Genomic DNA, 21,041 nt, shown 5'->3' with positions numbered 1-21,041 from the left:
CAGTTGGAGACTGGATAAAGAAGATGTGGTTTTTCCATAAAATGAAATACTACTTAGCCATAAAGAATGAGAAAGTAGATTCATTCATAGGTGAATAGGTTCATTTTGAGGATATACTCCTAAGTGAAATAAAGAAGTCATATATATATAAATACTGAATAGTTTCTCTGGTGTGAAAAAATATAATAGTACATAAGATCCTAGTGGTATAATTGATACTGTGAAATAGGAAGAAAAGGGATAAAGGTGTAGGGGAAATGGGAATGGTAGGGGAAAGGTAATAAGGGAAAAAATATGAGAAAATGAAAAAATGGAAATAAAGTATTTGTAAATAGGGAAGGGAGAAGGGGTTGAAAGTAGGGCAGGGATAAGGGGAAAAGATGAGAAGCAAGACCTGTCATGTAAAGGTACAAGATCCCAATGATGAGTGTAACTGCACTGTATACCTTAAATGTTCCAATATATTCAATGAGAAAAAAAAGAAACCTTTTGAAGATGAATCTTGATCCTACTGATACTATTACTTCTATATCTATTATTCCCAACTCTTACCAATATTTTTTCTACAATGGCCCAGGGTTATATATGGACAACTAAAGCACACATAATGTACTTCCTTAATCAAACAGGAAAGTCACTTCCTACTGCTCCATATTGGGGGCGCGATCTGAGCTTACTCATTGGGAGCACCATCACATTTATTAAACTCATCCCATTGCATGTTCAAAGGAGCAGCAAGTCGAAGGATCCGAAATATGCTCACCCGCTAGAGCATTCTCCCAGATTGTTAGCTTTAAAGTGTATTTCCTGGACAGGACTAAACTTTGATGATTACTCTAAAAAATATTTGTATAAGATTTTGAGTATTTCTGCTGTGTGGTGTGGCTTAGCCAATGCCTTTAGTTTAGGACTTGTGCCCTGAATAAATAACTCCTAATCCACCCGATTTTGTAAACTGAACCCATATTACTGTTACTCTTGTTGCTTATGGTACTTGCCCAGAATAATGCAAAGGATGATGTCTAATTATTGATATTTTGCAAAGATAATTTCAATTTAAAAGAGAAAACTTCTTAAAACAATTTTTTAGTAATAAAAAATTAGAGCAGAACTCCTTGATCACAACTTGGGTTTATAGTTTTACAGATTTGATAATGCTTTTTATCTCTTAAATTAAAATTGATGCTATATTATTTTTATGTTTTCCAGAAATATTTTAGAGCCATCATACTGGCAACTTTTTAAAAATTTACTGAAGAAATTAGTGACAAATTTCTCCGTCCAAAAATTTAAAGCAGTTTATATTCATTCATCCTCTGTGTAGAGAAATTGGAAGATGGAACAGGAAATATTTATCAAGTACTTCATAAAAATAAACTGCTCCCTTAATTATTAGTATTAACCAATGTCACTGTCATACATTATTCCTTTGGTTTGTCAGAAATTCACACTTGAGGAAATACCCTTACGATCATCGCTCGAGACAGTTTCCTTGTTAAAGTTCTCTCTATCTGTCTTTCACTATAAGTGATTAGAGCAAGTGCTTACCAGTGATTTAGTTAATTTATAGAAAATAGAATCAATTTCTCTTGTTTCATCAAGATTGAACATTTTCCTGAACTCTGGTAAATGAGCAACAACAGATAAGCACTATTTATCAGATTGTTTGGTACAGCATGTAATTTTGATTATTCTATTTTCTTGTTGTTGTTAATAAAATATATAACATTCCTGAAGAAAAAAACAATTGCAGAGGTTGGCCTGTGAGCATTCAGGAAGAAATGAGTATTTTGCTAAGAATTTATTTTGCATACTCTCTCTAAGAGGCCATGCGAAGGCAGCAATGTTCGAGAATATATGAGATGCCTTTCAGGGTCCCATATCCCAGGGCCCGGAGAACACCGTTGTCAGGGGACCTTGGTCTACCCAGAAAGCCAAAAGTCACTTAAAAAGTCCTTGTGGTGCTGAGAATTCCATGGAGTTGTTGAGGCACCACCACAGGGTACCTTGATACTTTCAATCTGACAAATTCAAGGGACACTTCCCTTCAGTGTCACAGGATTGGGGTGGGCATTTCAAGAGATGAATTTTCGCCTTTGCTGCCTTTCCTATTCATCTCTCATGCAGAAGAAGCAAAGGGTAAGGACTACCACTTGACCACACTGTCTTCCTAGGTCCTGCGACAGCTATGGCCATTCGGAATGAAATGCACTGCAAAAGCCAGAGTGCAAATATGAAAGCAGCTGAGGTAAGGATGCTTGTGGCATTCAGAGCCTCTGGAGGGAATCATGCTTTTTGGACCTATTTTATGGACTGCTTTCTAAAAATAAATCACCTCTCTCTTTGACAAAAGGATAATTATAATTAAATGTGTGAGAAATGATAGGAAGATAGGCTAGCCATCATGACTTCCTCCATGTGTCTGCAGACCTTGCTCTCAGAGGGTTGACTTGAAGAAACGAGACCTGGACATTGGGGAAGATAGATAGGTCGAGGCTGGAGTGACCTGGATGTCACCTCCCTCTTGCTTACCAAGGTCCATGCTTTTTGAGGCTTTAAGGTTAATTGATTCAGGCTGCCTGGCCGGTGTCACGGATCTGAAGTTGATGTGCTGATCAGGAAAATATACTGCTGAATCCACCCCAGAGCTGTGGAAAGAAGACATACATTGTATGGTGGGGGAGGGGGTAGGGAGAGAGAGGGAGAGAGAGAGAGAGAGAGTGAGTTAGCTCTCATTTTGAACATAGACACTCATCACTCTCTCTGTAGCCTGTACCCATTTATTTTAAACCAATTCTTAAATCTCAGGTTTCTTTTAAGAGATGCAGCAACTCTATTTTCATGTATTTTATCATGGAGTACAATTTCAATAAGATATTCTCTAGCTAATATCATGTTTTACCCTTCACTGACTTCTTCTAATTGAGATCTTGCTCTGTGTGGGGGACTGGGAAGCATTAGCCCTTCAAAGCATAGCACCAGATACTAGCAGAGCCATAAAGGGGGATCAGAGATGTCTGTGAGATAAGCATGCCCTTCCTGTGGAGACAAGTGAAAGGCTGTATCCTCAGAGAAAACCATCTTCTTGAATGGCTCATGGCTGAGGAAACATGGTTTTCTACCTTATTTAGATCCATCTTCTAAAACTAATGTTAATGCTTAACAGATAGTATGCTCATCATTAATATCAACAGGAAATTACTCAAAGAGCACAGCTGATAATTTAGACACAAGATACATCAAATTCCCCTTACAGGTTTCCTGGTACTTGTGGTAATTCTCAAAGAATTTTCTTTCTGTTGTACATTTTATTTACTTCTCTTGAGGATGGAAGGGATTATATGTAGAAATTAACCGATAATTGCTCATATCTTGATATAGAAATTATATATTTTCATAAATTAAATTACAGCCATGTTTTCCCTTGGTAGCACACAGGTGTCTTATCTCAAGGTGACTTCTATCATTATCTATTGTACAGTGAAAACTCAAATCCAGTATCCTGGACTGATGGTGAGTTTTTCAAAGAGTTGAGGTTTGATATTTTAAACAACAAAACAACAAAGATTAATTTTTGGAAGAGACTCCTAAAGTATACAAAGATATATTCATTTTTAAGTTAAATATATCAAAATAAGTCATTTAAAAATATCTATCATGGATGTTTAATATTACTTGACAGCACTGCTAAAATTAATATACAGCAATAATAAAATTCCTGAATGATCAAATGGCTTCAATTGTTACTCTGAAATGGATAGACTAGGGAAGTCCTTGCGTTAGGCAGCACAGAACAGCATTTGAAATCCAGGAGGTCAGAGTAGGTTTGCCCAGTTTAAACCCTGCGTCTTCTATTTACTAGCTGTGTGATTGGGCAAGTTATTGGACTTCTCTTTTCTTCAGTGTCCTTCCATCGAAAATAATTATAATTACATATCTATACCTAAAAGGGTGGCTAAAAGGATAGAATAGGTTAAGATTTGGAAAGTAATGAGAATTGTGTTTGCAAAGAGTTAGTGCTGCAGAAATAGTTTACAAATAAGGAAATAAATAGACCTGCTTTTGCCTCCCAAATAGCTATGAATGTCTCAGCTTTTTCACTGACCTATGTTTTTTACAGTTTCCTTATTTCTATTTTTGTCAGACTCTCAGTAGAGCTATGATGAAGATAGGGTTGGGGCCTGAGGAAATGTCAGGTTGTATGATCTCAGTTTCCACAGATAAAGAATGGGTAGTGATAGAATCTATAACATTGCTGTAAGAATGCAATAAAAGATATCTATGTACATAAAATAAAATTTAAAAAAGATACACTATGTACTAAGAGTAGTAGTGTCTAGTATATGGAAAAAGCTCAATCGATAGGAACTATTAATAATCTTTTTTTTTTTTTTAAATTTTGGTGGGCTAGAGTTGTCTCTGAAATGAGGGCCTGGGGCACTCTCCAGTGAAAAGATTTTTCATATTTTCATGAAAATTTCTCAAGTTTTTAAATCTACTCTTTGGAACTATGAAGATTTTTTGATGTCCAGTTTTAGTAGAGAACATTTTTATAAAAATCTTTTTGGTACCAGGGATGAAATTCATGACCTTGCGCTTGTCCATGTACATTTTTTTTTTCTTTGTACTGGGGATCGAACTCAGGTCCTTATGTTTGCAAGGCAGGTGGCAGAACCACTGAGCTAAGTTGCTGGCCCGTCCAGGTACATTTTTAATAGATGATGCCACTGATGTATGAAATATATAAGATGCCCATATCTAGAAATGGCAGAATACAACAGTTGCGAGAAAAAATGCTAGCACGTTCTACTAGCACTACTTTCATTTTTTTCAGCCCATTTTAAAGAATACTGAGATGCCACCATGAACAAAAACTTCCTCCTGAACCTTGGCATTTTGGGAGACTTGCCTTTAAATGTGTTATTCGACCTTTATTTGCACTTAGTTTTTATCCTTTGATCTCTTGTAATGATGGTAGATTAGTGTCAGAAAGACTTATGGCTTGCACAGAATCAAAGAATTTAAGAGCTGGAAGGGATTAAAGGTCACCTCATCTTTTAGATAAGACTTTGAGGCTCAAAAGGGAGGACTAATGTCCCAAGGTCACACAGGTGGCCAAGGGCAAATCCAGGACCAAAGCCTCAAGCTTTGGGTAAAATAGTGGCCACTCTGGGATGCAAATTGTTGCAATCCCAATTCACCAACATCAAGCCTTTTTTGTGAGTGCAGGTTTGCTTACAATTTCTTGTGCAACTTGCATTTTAGGTTTTCTTTTTGTTTCAATAGAGTCATGAAATAAAAAGCTGAATATTTACTTGAGACATATGCTATACATTATAATGAAAACTTTCAGGGAGAAAGTTTAGGGTCAGTATAAATATTCTTCTGTGAAACAAAGATCACAGCACATTTAAAGTCTTCTGCTCAAGGCAGACTAATGGTTACCTCAATAGATCCTTTAATTATTTTACCAACCTATGTAATAATTAACACAATAAGAATAAGAATCCAAAACTTCCCCGACTCTTGGGAAATAATGAACCTTATCCCATTTTAAAAATAGGATGACAATGTCACTTGATAGAGTAACATTAAGTTAGGATCAGTCGAAAAAAGTTTATTTTTATACAAATATTAGGATATAATTAAGGATAATCAAAGAAATCAAAGCTTCTTCAAACATATGGGTGCAATAAATATATTATTCATATTATATATGCCTGATTTATGTCTGTTAATTTGATCATGATATATATTTCTGTTACCATTATTTTGATTGTGACAAAGTATACACTGTAAAACATAAAAACCTTAAATAGAAAGTGGGAAGGGTAGGGGAAAGGTAATAAGGAAAAAGAAGAAAATAGGAGAAAATGAAAAAAATGGAAATAAAGTGTTTGTAAATGGGGAGTGATGGAGGGGGTGAAGGGAGGGCAGGGACAGGGGGAAAAAATGAGAACCAAGACCTGTCATGTAGGGGTACAAGATCCCGATAATGAATGTAACTGTACTGTATATCTAAAATGTACCAATAAACTCAATGAGAGGAAAAAAAAAACCTTAAATAGAAGGATTTATCTTGCCATGGGAAAAAATAGAAATACAAAATAAGTCAGATGTGAGACTGACAGATATTTAAGGAGGGAAATGGATGCAATAAAAGACATTATAGGATTAGAGCCAATGTGAGCATATAATGCACTGAAATAATGAGTACAGCACTGAATTAGTTAATGTGAAAATAGTTTAAACATGAATTTAGACTAGTAAAATGGATTGCAATTTTATGCTACGCGTCCAAAGTGTTTGGAGTAAGAAGATGACAAAATGATTAACTATGAAACAGGACATATTTTAATTTTGAAGGGGGTTAGTGTGTGCTCATGGCTGAGTGGGCTGCAGTCGAGGCTTCAGGAAGCTGAAAGTTGACAGCAGGCCAAAGACATGTCCAAGATAAAGGCCGTGTTTTCAGCATGAACAACCAGGGAATCTATCAGATAGAAATGATACTCGATGTCAAATTATGCTGCATAATGAATAAATAAGGGTAGCATGGGACATATGCCAATGTCTTGAAGAAGGTGACAACCAGGAATGTGAAAGACACAGAAGAGTCAGCAATGAATGTTCAAGAAGAACTGTCTAAATGAAAATGGAAGATTTTGAGAGGTAAACAAAACAAAATAAAACCTCGCCACACAAAAGCATTGTGTCTTATGGCTCAGATGTCTGTGACTAGGCTCTGGCAACTAGCTAGTATGAGTGAGAGGGAATGCCCATCTTGCGTGTGAAGAAGAGGGGAGGGGGAAGGGAGGGAGGAAGGCTGGGAAAGAGAGAGAGGAAAAATATACACACACAGGAATTTCAAAAGTTGTCTAAACTGTTAATAATACTCAATAATTCTGTCCACTGTCAGTTTGCTTTAACCTCTCCTTACGATCCACAGTTAAAATACATTTCCCTTCCATTTATTTATTTCAACATTTATATTCTAAATCTTTCTCTCATAATTATTGAAGACACAGCAGAATTTCTTGATTTCATTCTGGTTCAAAGTATAAACATTAAATTTGATCAAATCCCTTTCCCCTCTTCATGTAACATCAGTTTTCTGCTTTATAAGACTGGCACTACGTCTAGAGCACTGATTTCCCTTTTAGAGGATCATAAATGTTTTTGAAGAGAGTTCAGCATCCCTTGCTCAATCCTCTTGGCTCTCCTCCAGTCCACCACCCTCTATCCTAAGTTTCACACATCCAAAGCCTGTTGCTATTGGTAACCTAGGCAACACTGCAGCTTGCAGCATCGTGCAGGTCATTGGTTCCTAGGAAGGGGTGGGTTGCAAGGCTTAAGATTTACTCCTTTCACTTCAAAATTATTATGATTCTTTCCTCTCCATGTATGCTTCTTTTCTGTTGGTTCAGGGCCTGTTCTTCTCTTGCTAGTCCCAAGTCTAATGGATCTTTGCTTATGGCTTCCCCCACCCACTCCATCCTCCAAAATGGAAATTGCTCAAGGCCTGATATTATCATCCTCAAACCCTTTAGAGCTTCTCCACTTCTCTACAAAGAAGCAATGAGCTTGTGGAGCAAGGTACACAGTGTCTCAAACACAGATTCTCTCTCAAGACGACACGTGCTTCAGCTACACTGAACATAGGATATATTCTTTTCCCTCATCACTGGGTTTTTCTAACCTAAATTGAAATTCCTACTACTTCTCTGGATGGTGGGCTCCTTCCCATTCTCCAAAAAATCACTCTTGTGAAACCCTCCTTAATCCTGCAGGCAGAGTTAGGGGCTCATTCTGCTGGGCTCCCATGGAACTCTGTATCCAGTGCTTAGCAGGCTGCACGCTAGTTACCTGTGTCAGTCTCCTTAGGAGGACCCTGTATTGCTTGAATTTAGGGATGCTTTTAATCCATTTTAGTACCTTACACGGTGTCTGGCTCAAAGCTCCAAAAATACTTTGAATGAATAGTGAGGGAGTGAATGGCATAATGACCAAATACAGCAGAGTGGAAAAGAAGAATAAAGTCTGATTAAATGTCATACCTTTCACAAAAGGGAGATTACTATGGGTGTTTAAGAGAGCAGTTATAGTTAAGTGGTGAGAACAGAAGCTTAAACATAGAAAATTAGGAGGAAAAGGTGAAAAGAAAGTTATTAGCTGGTACCACATAACGAAGCTTTATGTCAGTCAGTGACAATGTAAGCTTTTCTTTTTATTTCCAAGATCACAGAAAAACATACTTTACATAAAAGGAAAGGGAAAAAACCTGTAGAGACAGTGAAGAAACCAGGAAGGCACTTGCTAAATCCTAAAGATTACTTCTGCCTTGTCTCTGACCTATCCCTTTCCCTGAAGGTTTCTCACCTGAGAGCCTCTCCCTGTCCTCTAACACAATTAGTAAGTCCTTATCACAGCACTGCCCCAGCAGGGATCCACAAATCCTTTTCCATTTACCTGGTCCATGTTATACACAAAGAAAACATAGGTGTCACCAGACCTGTTGTCTCTTTACATCCTACAATACAATTTTAATATCTACAAATGAGGTCTTTAGAATTCATTCTTGCATTATCATCTAGCCAAGCAGCCAGGATGTAAGTTGCACAAATCGATTTACTCTTCCACCTCCTTACTGTTCTTTCTACCTGCCCTTCCCTCTCTGAAATTCACTTTCTTTCACCTCATCCTCGCCTCCAGCAATGATTTAAGCTTCAGCTCAAGGTTATTTTTACCATTTTCCTTGTTTCCTGTACCTGGAAGCGCTCTCCTCTGCCTCAAATGCCCAGATTCTTTCAACTATTACACCTCCTTTGAAGTATCATTTCATATGTCATGATCTAGTTATCACTTTTGCCGCACTGGTCTACTGGCCTGTTGAGAGTAGGGTTTCTATCTGACTCAGCTCTGTGTTGTCCCAGTGGTTTTGCACATACTATAAACACAGAATAAATGGTCAAATAGAATGAATGAATTTATTAAAAACATTTTTTAAATATCATTCAACTGTCCTTTTGGATTCAGGGCTGAAGCAAACAATGGAAATAAAAATTAAAAAAATTAAATACATCCTAATTTTCTAATAATAAAGCTATGGAAATACTGATCTAGAACATTATTCTAATTATAAAATCATATTAAGTTCATGAAATTGTACTTTAGAAGATAACTTATTTCAAAAACATAAGAATCAATGATAGCTATATGCACACATAGTTTTCTGTCTAATAGAGTTAGCTACACTCTTGCTGTGTTGCTTTATTTTTAGCAGATTGTATTTAAGAGCATAATGGAAATGACACTAGCATTACAGCAAGAAAAATGAAGAAATTTCACAGGATTATCATGGAACATAGGATGGAATAAAATACACTGGTTTTTAAGAGCCTTAATAAATACAGAAAATAGCAAAGAGACAATTTAATGATTTTTAAAACTCATCAGAAGAACAAAAAATCTATGAAATCCACTAGTCAAATAGTATGTATGCTTAGTAAATATCTCTCCCTCATGTTTGTGTGATTCTAAAAATTATCGATTTTTTTGTTTCTATTACGGAATGGATATAATATTGGGTACCCTTCTCAATATTTTAGATTTTATGTGGCGTTGCTTTAATTTTTAGATTTCATTAACTCTTGAAACATCTATTTTAAAAATATCTTTAGGGTTGGTCAATTATGAAGAAAAAAAGAAAAACCTATCCCTACCTTTATGCTTTCTCAGTTTTGTTTCATACCTTCCCATATAACTTTGAGTTCCACTGCTCAAAGTTTTTAAGTTACAAGTGTTTCAAACTTGTAAAAGAAAATTCAACCATTTTCTTAAATATTTTAGGAATATAATGATGAATCTTAAATTTCAGGAAGCAAAACATGAGCAACCTAAGCTACTAGCTCTGAGAAACTCTCACTGGAAAGGAATTCCAGATACTGTGAGATTTCCATTCTGGAAAGAAGTAGTTGAAATCAGGTTGCTGAGTTTTCCCACAAGCCCTAACAGGGAACATTTACAATACATCATTTTATCGATACCTGTGGCTGTAATCTTCAAGGCCCAATTCCAGGGTGGGATGCGGTGGGAGTGATGGTAGGACTTCACACTCACCCCACTCGTCACGGGGCAGAACCAGGTCTACAAACCAAGAACAAATGAAGCTGTAGTAAACTGCAGGAGGAGACATTCTGACCCTGGTTTTGTATCAGATCCAATTTTAACCAACACATAAACCACGCTTGCAATAAATAATGCTTCATTCTGAATAGAAGGAAGAATGAGTATTATACGAATATTCCCCGTGTGAGAAAATGTGCAAATGCTAATAGGTGTGTCCACCCTGGTGACCTACTAGCATCTGTTGGCCAATTAGGTCCCTGCATCTTGACTTCTATACCTTTTCCCCCTAGGAAGGTAACACATATACTCATGATTTATAATTTGTGCAAGATTAACAAAGCCATATCTTCTGTGTCGTGACATTTTTATTTACAAGATTCTACTAATTATTTAGACTCATTTAATGGGGAAAAATCCCCACCCTTTTGTTACCTTGCCATAATGGAAGCACTTAGGTTTAAGGCCTTCTAAGCAAGCATAAATCTAAGGTCTGAATCTTGTTTTCCCACTTACTAAAAATACATAGCTTTCTATGTTGTTTTCTTTACTAGAAAGATAATGTGTATCCTGAATGTCACTATGGCCAAGAATAAGTAAGATTTGATGAGAACTTGTTATGTAAACATTGTGGTAGGCATTACATATATTATTTCATTTAATACAATTCATACTAATACTAATAAAAAGCATTACAGAATATCCTGCTTAAGAGGATGATTATATGGGGCAAGTCTGCCATATTTCCACTTGTGGCTCCTATTGCTGTAAAAGTTTGTATAAATCACTCAACCTCTTTGAGCCTCAGTATTTTCATCTTTAAGGGGACAATAAGAATACCTTCATTAACAATTATACAGATTAGATAATATGCCACACACAGACTACTAAGTCAATATTGAGCTTTATTGCATAGACAATGATTTCTTTCCTGTGTATATTAAAGTGAAATACTTGATAAAATGTGGACCCTGATTGTCCTTGATTCACAGAGTAAGACAGAAATCTCTCTATCACTAAGAATTACTACTGGAAACAGAATGTGGCTGTATTTATGGTTTTTATATAATGCTGGGAGTTTTTGGATGAAGCAGACTGTGCTGTCTAATGTGGGTAGGCTGAGGCCTGAGTAGGAAAAAAGGGTGGCTTTTCCCTGGGTAAGGGAGAATTCCTGCTTGCCTGCCTTTGAACCAGGATGTCACCTTTCTCTTGTATATGCACCTAAGCTGGGCATTGCTCTTTGTGGGTCTCTGTCTGGCATGCTGACCTTTGGCTGGAGCCACACTGCCAGCTTCCCTGCTTCTCAGGCCTTTGCTTCAAATCAGTACTTCATCAACTGTTCTGGATCTCCAGCTTGACCGAACAAGTAGATCTAAAGACTTGTCAGATTCCATAATCCTGTGAGCTAATTCCTTCTAAACAATATCTTCATTTATTTATAAACATGTACACACACACAGCTGGTTCTGTTTCTCCGGAGAACCCTGATGACTACTCCTAGCTAGAACTTGCTTTAAGCTCTGCCTCAGGCACTAGTCTGCAGTGGAGGGGATGACATGTCCCTGGGAAAGAGGCTCTGAAGCATATCTGATGAGTAGGTGTCATGAAAGAAGCAGCATGATGAACAAAGGTGGCCAGCACTGCCCCTTTCATTTTCACCCTGTGATCCAGTGATTTGGTGGTGTGGATGCAGGAAGAGATTTGCTAAGGGGAAACAGGGTGTAAGAACTGTATTGAAAATAGGAATAGGAACACATTGGGATAGCATCTTTTCTTCTAGCTTGAATCTTTCTATCCTCAATCTCTCAGTCCATCTTCCACACTGGTAGTTAACACAGGCATGAACAGGTGAGTTGCTGTATATAATTGTCTTCAGAATACAGGTCTGTGTCCCTGGCAGCAAACTACCTCCTTTTTTATACATTAGGGGAGTAGACTATGGATTGTTAACTGACCACATCTTACTTGCCTCAGTGTCTTTGCTTATGTAATTGCAAAACCCACCCTAGCTTCCAATATTTTACCCTTCTCTCAAGGCCCATCTCAAATGACACCTTCTCTCTGAAATTTCCAACATTTCTAGGATCTGTCAGTGATCATGTAATAATGACAGAGAATGCTCTTTTCCTGGGTATACAGCTGGATAACATTTCTCTGCTCTCTGTGCTTCTAGGCCAGTCTTGCCAATGGAGTATGAGTTTCTATGGTGAATTTCAATTTCAGCCTCTTTCTCTTCTTGTCCCAACTACCATCCAAAAGCCAAATGAAGGTGCTAGAAGATTGCCAGCCACCAATGGAAGGTCCCTTGATCACTGCAAGAAACACAATCACTTGGAGAATTCATTACCTTTCTGCAAAGCCTTACTGGGCTGTGATGAGACTAAGAAACGCACACTCATGGTTTTTATTTACCCACTGACATTTTTAGGTTTATGGACTACTAAACATTATGTAAAGTACTTCCTGTATAACAATGATAGCATTCTTCCTTTGCAATTAGCTATGCATTTATTAACAAGCTAACATCTATCCATCTGTACCTCTCCTACTAGACTTCCTCCTTGTCCTCCTCATACTCTTCTCCTTCCTCTGTGGAGCTTCTTCTTTGATTATGGCCCCCTTTTTAAAGTAGTAATAGGGGCAGTGGTAAGAATTTTGACTACTCTTATCTTGGTATAGAATTAAAAAACATATTCAGATGTAAGAAATTGTTTTCCTCTTGATTCAATATCTTCATACAGGATTATGATCAGTGTAAAAGTCTAGAATTCTTGTCTCCTAGAAATAATATTTCTGGATTTGAGTATACATGTATCTTCTTAATGATATACACATAGATGTTGACAGTGTGCCTTCTAGTTACTTCATTGAAGGTTAACTGGCCCTTCTTTGAATTACTATCTTTTGTCATTTGTTTTTAGGGATCCATCCTGCCAAGGCCAGAGAAGATGGTAAAAGAGATCTGACTTTAGACAAGGGGTCAGCAAATTATGGTCCTGGTCTAAAGTCGGCCCACCATTGCACTTTGTAAAGAAGGTTTTCCTGAACTCAGCCATGCCCATTTGTTTATGTATGGGTATTATGTGTCTATGGATATATACATACAATGGCATAGCTGAGTAGTAACCGAGATCCTAAGGCCAACAAAACCTGAAAAATTTACCATCCAGCTCTTTAAGGACAATTTGCTGACCCTTACTTTAGACTCTTCTTGAGGGCAGTAACAGCACTGCATTCATTTTTGCATTCCTAATAGTGTGTTCTGCACAAAGGAGGTATCCAATAAACATCAGTCAAATGGAAAAGTGTAATTCAATTTCTCATCACCACTGCAGATATAGTGCCATCCAAGCTATGGAGGGGTGGATACATACTGGTTTCCAGGAAGATACACATTAGGAAGAATTATACTATTATGTGTCTCCTTCAGGGAATACATATTTAGTGGGACATGGCACGGAATCAACACACTTGATTTGAGGTAGGCAGAAAAGGCCTAACTCAGTGAGTGATGCTGGCAGACCTGGGGCAATTGGGGTGCAGAAGAGCTGAAGCAGGAGATGAGCACAAAAGGGGAGATGACAGCAATAGAAAGAGAGGTAATAACAAACCAGAGGCAATCTATGCTTAGAGTGAGATACACCAGTAAGAGTCCTCAGGAAATACAATGTTGGTGCACCTCATTACCATTCAAATACTTAATGGGATTTTATAGTAAACCCCTGGGGCACAGCCTCCATCCTTATTACTATCTTGGAGCACCACACTTATTCCACTGCAGGCACTGCTAGCAATTCTCCAAGACAAATATGAATTTTCTGATGCAGGATTTCTACAAATGTTAGTTCTAAAAATGCCTTTTCTGTGTAATAGTGTGACAGGAATAAAAAACAAAATACTCAGAGAACCGTGGGTGGTATGTACTATTATTATAAAATTAGATGGAACACAGAATCTAAACATTGAATTTTTAAATATACAAAGAAAAAGGAAAAAGCAGGAAAAATGTTGATGCTTGTACTTGTTGATGTTGATGGTTGTACTCATTGCTGTCCTCACCAGACATTGCATTTTGTCAACTCAATCTCGTCTTTCTAAAGGAGGTGCTTAAAAACCTGGTAGTGGTAAGTGAAGTTTCAGGATTTATGAGTTTCTGTGCCTGTTACCAACTTACCTGGCACTAAAACTAAGAATTTCTCAGTAGTTCTCTAACTGTAAAATCATTAGTACTAAGAGGAGATGATAAAGATATTCTTTCACAGAACTATGTTAATTGTTATAATAATAATTATTTTTTGCATCAATCAATAGGCTCAGATGAAAAGTAAGAGATTTTTATCTGGCCTCTAACATGAAATTTAGTGAGTTTGTGCTTTGACATATCTATTTCTTATAAACTAGTATTTTATCATGGACCCATAAGGAAATAATAATGGACGTTTTTCTACTTTTCAAAAACTATATTTTTATTTTATTTTTGTACTAGGGATCGAACTTGGGACCTTGTGCTTTCGAGTCAGGTGGCAGAGCCACTCAGCTAAATCCCCAGCTCAAAAACTATATTGGAATTTTTATGTTAATTTGGAAAATAAAAAAGTCAGGGTGGGGGGACGAAGCAGAAACATTTTGGGGAGCTCATGGTTTTGTTTAATGGTGAAAAAAAAAGTTGCTCAATCTGGATCTAAGCCTCAGGAGGAAGAAAACAGACATATTTCTCAGTGGTTGTCAAAGGCTATTTATGCCCAATTCTGGGTTTATCTTTACACTTGAACTGACTCCATATTTTCATGATTTTAGCCATTGCTACTTTTTCTAGAGATAACCTGTTTTTTAGTATATCCATGTCCTCTAAAATATATTTAGTGAATATAACCTCAGCTCTATATTTTATAGTTATTGAAAATGAACCAAGATGAGCTAACATGTCCAGTGTTTCTTTGGATGTCACTGGTGAAATTAGGAATAAAACTGTAACTTTAGTCACTAGGCCACATACTGCTTGAGAGACAAGTGTTAATCAAATTATGAGGCATTTTAATGCATATGAATGTCATATGTAAAGGTGAGGCATTTTAATACACATATCAGTGTTCATGATGCCAACATGTAGTATTAAGAAGGCTGTTCTATTCTGTGGAAAACCTGCTGCTCCATCCTCCTGACTCTGTTGCTATTGAGTTTTAAGGCCTTAGAAGAAAATATTGCCTCCTCAAGAAGTTGTTTAATTTCTGTAAGGGGATAATGATATACCTTTTCTTTATGTGGATACAAAGTAATCTCTGAATGGTCATTCTTAGCATCAGTTGGAAGATCTTTAATAGTTTCAAGGGATCAGTGTGACTTAGGGCCAATGCTGTGGTTTAGCAGAATATCCTAAGCCAGTGAGACAGGGATTGAATCCAGGCTCTGTGTGTACAGTCTTGGGTCAATTATTTTACCCTCGTCTGACTATGTCTTCATCTGTAAAATGAGGATCATAATATTACTCATTTTGAATGAGTATGTAAATTGCTCACTTAACATAGTATCTACTGTAAACAATAAACAGTAACAGCTGATATAACTACTTTTACTAAAATGGAGGAATTCAGAGGGGGGAAAAACCAACACCCCATTAGGATGAAACAATCCAGTTCTAGAAGAAGTTCAGTCAGATTTCCAAGTCCATTCTGACTGAGAAATCTCAGAGTTCAGAACTTCTTACCATGTAGTTAAATTCTGTCAACATTTTAAGCATCTAAAATACATCCTTTGTTTATCTAGTATGCAGTACCTCCACTCAATAGACTACTAGGGAATGTGATGCTATAAAATATGTGAGGACATACGAAGAGCCTTGTAATGAGCTACTAATTAAAAAACTAATTCTTCAAACATTTCATACAGTAATTTCTTTTATTTTCGCCGGGTGTGGTGGCACGTGCCTGTAGTCCCAGCTATTCGGGAACATGAGGTGGAAGGGTTGCCTGAGGCCAGGAATTCTGGTTTACTATGCCAATCCGGTGTCCACACTAAGTTGGGCATCAATATGGTGACCTTCTTGGAGCGTGGACCACCAGGTTGCCTAAGGAGGGGTGAACCGGCCCAGGTCGGAAACAGAGTAGGTCAAAACTCCCATGCTGATTGGTAATTTCTTTTACTTTCATTTTATGTACACATATTGTGCAGGAAGAAGAGACTTGAAAATGCACATAAAGTATTATTGATTAGAATCTTTTTATACAGAAGTATGAGTAATATTAAATTTTCTTTTTATTGCTTTTCTCTAAATTTTCTACCATGAATATGTATTGCTTTGGCAATATAAAAAAAGAAAGTTATTAAAGAAAAGATATACAGGGAGATAAAATGATTTCTTGGTGACCTGAAGTATAATTTTTGAAAAACAAAGAAGAAAATATAGGTTTTTAAAAAATATATGGAGCACCATTAAAAATGTGATCTATACCACATAAGAGAAATTGTAGTAAGATAATAACAAGAACATCCCAACTGCTACATTTGGATTACAGTATATGGCATTTAACTATCTACCACTTATCTTGGAACCAAGTACAAATCTGTGAGCCATGTTATGAACATTTGATGATTTAATAGAAATCCACAAAACTTTTTAAAGGTACTTGATAATTTCAATATTGAAGGGATGTTTCAGAAAGTAACAGTTTGCTATCTTTGATCCTCTAGGCATGGCTTGTTTTATACATAACCCTCCATGTTTGGGGCATCATGCATAGAAGCTGTCACTTAAACTGTAGGCCTTGCCAGGAATCTGATTTACAAGTTGTGAGTCAGCTCTCCCACCCACCTGTCAGTGTTCATGACTCTGAGTTACAAAGTCTGTACTTTGTCTAGTTAACTCCTCTTTTTCTTTCATTTTTTAAAATAAAAAGGCAGTTCTGTGTTTTCTCACTGCATTTACAGTGGATTAAAATGCTTTCTTACCTTTCTGTTTATCTTGTAGACTGTAACTGTCAAAGGACTGTAATATACCACTCTCATTTCGGCTGAAGGTGGTTAGGGCATTTTGACAGTTCTCAAAGCATGGCTTGGAAAATGCCCCACACTCAGGTGCCTCCTAAGGGATAAAAATAAAAATTACATTTGCTTTTTAAATATGTTTCAAGTTGGTCAGGTGAAGTAAAAAAGAAAAGAATGGTCAACTTATGAATAGTCTTTCAGGAGTATGTATTACATAAGTTTTGAAAGGTGGAAAGTCAAAATGGCCCTATCAGTTAAAACATCTCTGACTATGGAAAATAGTTAAAATATCTATGAAAATGTGCATGCTGATAGCCAACACAAAAGAGGATTAATTTTGTTATTCTTGCACTGCACTTACAACTATCTTCTTTCAAATTTTTTTCCATCTGGGAGTACAGTTTGTGGCAGTATCAATACAAGAATACAGTTCATGCCAATGGTGTTTCTCTGCCAACCAGCTGGTCCCTCGCTCCCTCTCCCTCTTGCTGTCTTCAGATACACACATATGCTCTAGGACAAGTCTGAACCCAAGCAGGCTTTGCTGATGAAATGCCACAAATGTGTCCCACTGTGGACACTGCCAGGTCTTTGGCCAGGATCCACAGATAGCTGCAGTGTCGATGCCAGACAGTGGTTCTTCTGAGATTTCTTTATTTTTTCCCCCTTATTTCTCCCTCCTATTTGGATTCTGGCAGTCTGTAAACAAGTTCACAGTTTTCTTAAAACTGCTATATCCAGAATAACACCCTACAAACCGTCTTTCCACAGGTGCTGTGCAGTACCAGAAGGCAGCCAGCCTCCGCAAACTGGAGCTGCTTTTTCAAGAGGACAGTGGCACAGAGAACTGGGTTTATCTTTGGTTCATATTATTTGTCCCCCTAACAGATTTCAAGGAAGTAGATAATTTGGAAGTTATTTCATAGTTGTTCCCTTGACCATTTGTGAGAGGAACATGCCACAAACAAGAATACAGATTTGATCCTTAATGTGCTTCTCTTCTGGGAAATAATTAGGCTAGAAAATGCATTTCATTTATATGTTTTCTTTTCTTTTTTGGCAGGAGTGATTGAATCTAGGGCCTTCAAACTGAGTTACATTTCCAGCTCTTTATAAAAATAATTTCAAGTGTTTAATTTTTGATACAAGGTCTCCCTAAGTTGCTAAGTTGCCCAGGCTGGGCTTGAACTTGCCATTCTCTTGCCTCAATCTCTTGGAATGCTTCAGATCATAAACATGTTATCAACCATGCTCTGCTTATATTTTCTTTTTCATTATAAAAATTCAGTGTTCAGTGAAACAAAATATTTAAAACATTCAATTTATGCATTCTTAATAATTAAAATGTTTTCAGCTGCTGAAGATCAAGGCTTTGAACACTTCTCCCATAATCAATGTGCTGCCCTTTACCTCTATATGTCTAGTCAGACAAAGCCAGGTGAAGCAAGCTATTCCTCAGTTAAAGCTGAGGTTCTAGCAAGCAAGAGAAGTAGGAATTGCCTTTCATAGCCTTGTGCTTTCATTTAACAATAACAAGAATAAATTTTTTTTCTGCTTTCCCAGCTCTTTGATAAATGACACAATCGATATCCCAACAACTGATCAGTAACCAGCCTAATTAAAGTATCCAGCCTGTAAAATAGAGCTGTCATGGAGCCTTCCATTAGTGTCCCAGCCAATAAAAAATATAATGGGTTTTTAAACATATTCTGCTTCTACCAAGATGAGCTGGCAGCAGAGAGGAAAATGTTTTGGGGAAGGGAAAAACAAAACCAGGTCATAACCTATTTTTTAATACCAAGTCTCTAGGCTCAAATAGAATTACAATTGAACCTCCAACTCATCCTTTGAAAAACATGTTTCTGTTTAAAATGATTTTGATTCAATCAAGGGCCCATTACATATTCTTTACGAGGTTCTCATAAAAACTGTTTGTGTATCTTGTACAATTGGGTAATGCAGGGGCAGGGGACCAACAACTTTTATGTTTTGGCATTTCTTAAGTAGCTTCCTTAATTCTTAAAATATCTATACAGTGTTGAGACAGCCACTTTGCCATTCTTGCCAAATCTAGCTAACTAACCTGAATGTCTGTGTGGTGTTGAGACCTGTTTCTAGGTTATGGCTGCTTTTTTATTGTACTGGAGGGCAACTACTGATGCACGGGAGAATACACTCAAATCGTGAGTGCACAGCATGTGCTCTGACAGTAAAACACAGGTTGGGAGATCAAATAGCTGCAAAGATTTTTTTTTTCAAATTTAATAAAGATAAGCTGTATATTAGGCTGCTGTCTTTATAAGAAATAATGCTCTTTAATCTACATGGGTGCCACAGAGATTCTCAATAGCTGAGAGTTGAGAGTTTGCTTGCTTCCCATGGAAAGCATGTAAGTACTAGGGAAAGAAAAGGATCTTGTTTAAATGTCCTCATAAAAATTGCTTTTTGCCCCAGTTCTTATTCTGGATCGATTCCCTGGTGAACTGTATTAACAAGGCACTTCTGAGGTTGGGCCATAAACTGAAGATTAATACTTTCTTCTGATCAAATAAATAATGTTAATCCATTCCAGACTATATGAATTAAGATGAAAATATCTGTAAAAGGCAAAGTGTCCCAACTGCATGAGCTAAAATGCAGCCCATCTGTCTACTATCATATATATTTTAGAGAGAGATGTGAAATTAGGGAAAAGGAAAGTTGGAGCTACAGCTGTTCCTTCAGAAGGTCCTTCCTTCCCGCATTCCCTCCCTCCATGTCTTGCTCCCTCCCTCCTTTCCTTCCCTCCCCTTCTCCCTCCCCCTCTTTTCTTTTTTCTCTCTTTCTGTCTCCTTCCTCCTTTCTCTTTCTCTCTCTCTCTCTCTCTCTCTCTCTCTATTTTCTTTTCTTTCTTTCCTTCCTTCTTTCTACATAAGCAGGGTACTCTAGAGCAGACCAGACTGTTCCATTCATCTCTGTATCTTTGTTAAAAGGGATCTCAGGGCAGTTCTGATGTGCAGATATGCAGAAAGCACGACTGTGGCCTCCATACTATCCTTCACACCTCTTTCCAATAAATGGGTTCCATGGGTGCCAGGCCTCTAGAGGAAACCAAATTAGACCAAATGGAGCTGCTTCTTCTGTGGCAGAGAGCAGTCGATAAGGGCACTCTAACTCTGAAATAAGTAAGGCCCATTAAATATTCATGGAAGATTCTGTCACTTAGGCAGACGCAAATGTTGAAAATGAGCTTCTTCATTATATGTAGTCTCCAGTAATTGGCCAATTTACATTTATTTAACATCTACAAGGTTATGTACAGAAGAGTGTAAAAAGTAAGATTACTCCTTTCCAGTAGCTGATAACATAACAAAGTAAGATACAGTTTATGATTTTACGATCCAAAACCTACTTCCTCAGTTGAAATAGGTCCTGGATACAACTTTTGCATTCATTCAACAATATTTATAATTTATCTCCTATACTCTGGGAAATGAAGATATGTGAGTGATTAAGAAACATAACAATATTTGTTAACTATAATACTGAACACTCAGGTATATATATATAGTCACATGGCCAATAAACAGCAACCCTAAGATTTTAGCCCAAAAAACCAAAACTTCCAAGCTTAAGCTTTTAACTGCAAGGATCCCCCCTGCAACCTACTGCTGTTTAATTTGATATAGTTTCACTTTTAAATTGAATTTATTATATTTTATATTAGTATTATATTTTATAGTAGTGCTTTTAATAGTATTCTATGTCAATCTGCAATGTACTGTATTACATAAACATATTTTGGCTGTAAAGAGAATAATATCTTCCTCATATGTTATTTCGAGATTGGATAAATTTTTAACTTTCATATTATTAAATTTTTCTAAAATAATAGGAATATTTAATAATTAGAAAATATAATGTTTTAAGAATATTTTATATTTATACTTTTATGTAAA

General features: G+C 36.9%; 1 protein-coding gene across 1 annotated transcript in view; it reads right to left on the bottom strand.

Annotated features, from left to right (window-relative positions):
• Positions 1-21,041, bottom strand: part of Pard3b (par-3 family cell polarity regulator beta) — a 1,085,411-nt gene that overhangs the window by 408,724 nt on the left and 655,646 nt on the right. Inside the window, exons 17-19 of the mRNA XM_033763978.1 lie at positions 17,068-17,200; positions 10,044-10,143; positions 2,533-2,648 (exon numbers count right to left, since the gene is read on the bottom strand). Coding sequence (XP_033619869.1) covers positions 2,533-2,648; positions 10,044-10,143; positions 17,068-17,200 — 349 coding nt within the window. The remainder of the gene's footprint in view (positions 1-2,532; positions 2,649-10,043; positions 10,144-17,067; positions 17,201-21,041) is intronic.

The sequence above is a fragment of the Fukomys damarensis genome, unplaced genomic scaffold (genome assembly GCF_012274545.1).
Source record: "Fukomys damarensis isolate Sample0158 unplaced genomic scaffold, DMR_v1.0_HiC HiC_scaffold_16, whole genome shotgun sequence".
NCBI lineage: Eukaryota > Metazoa > Chordata > Mammalia > Rodentia > Bathyergidae > Fukomys > Fukomys damarensis.
This window is presented reverse-complemented; position numbering and strand designations above follow the sequence as displayed.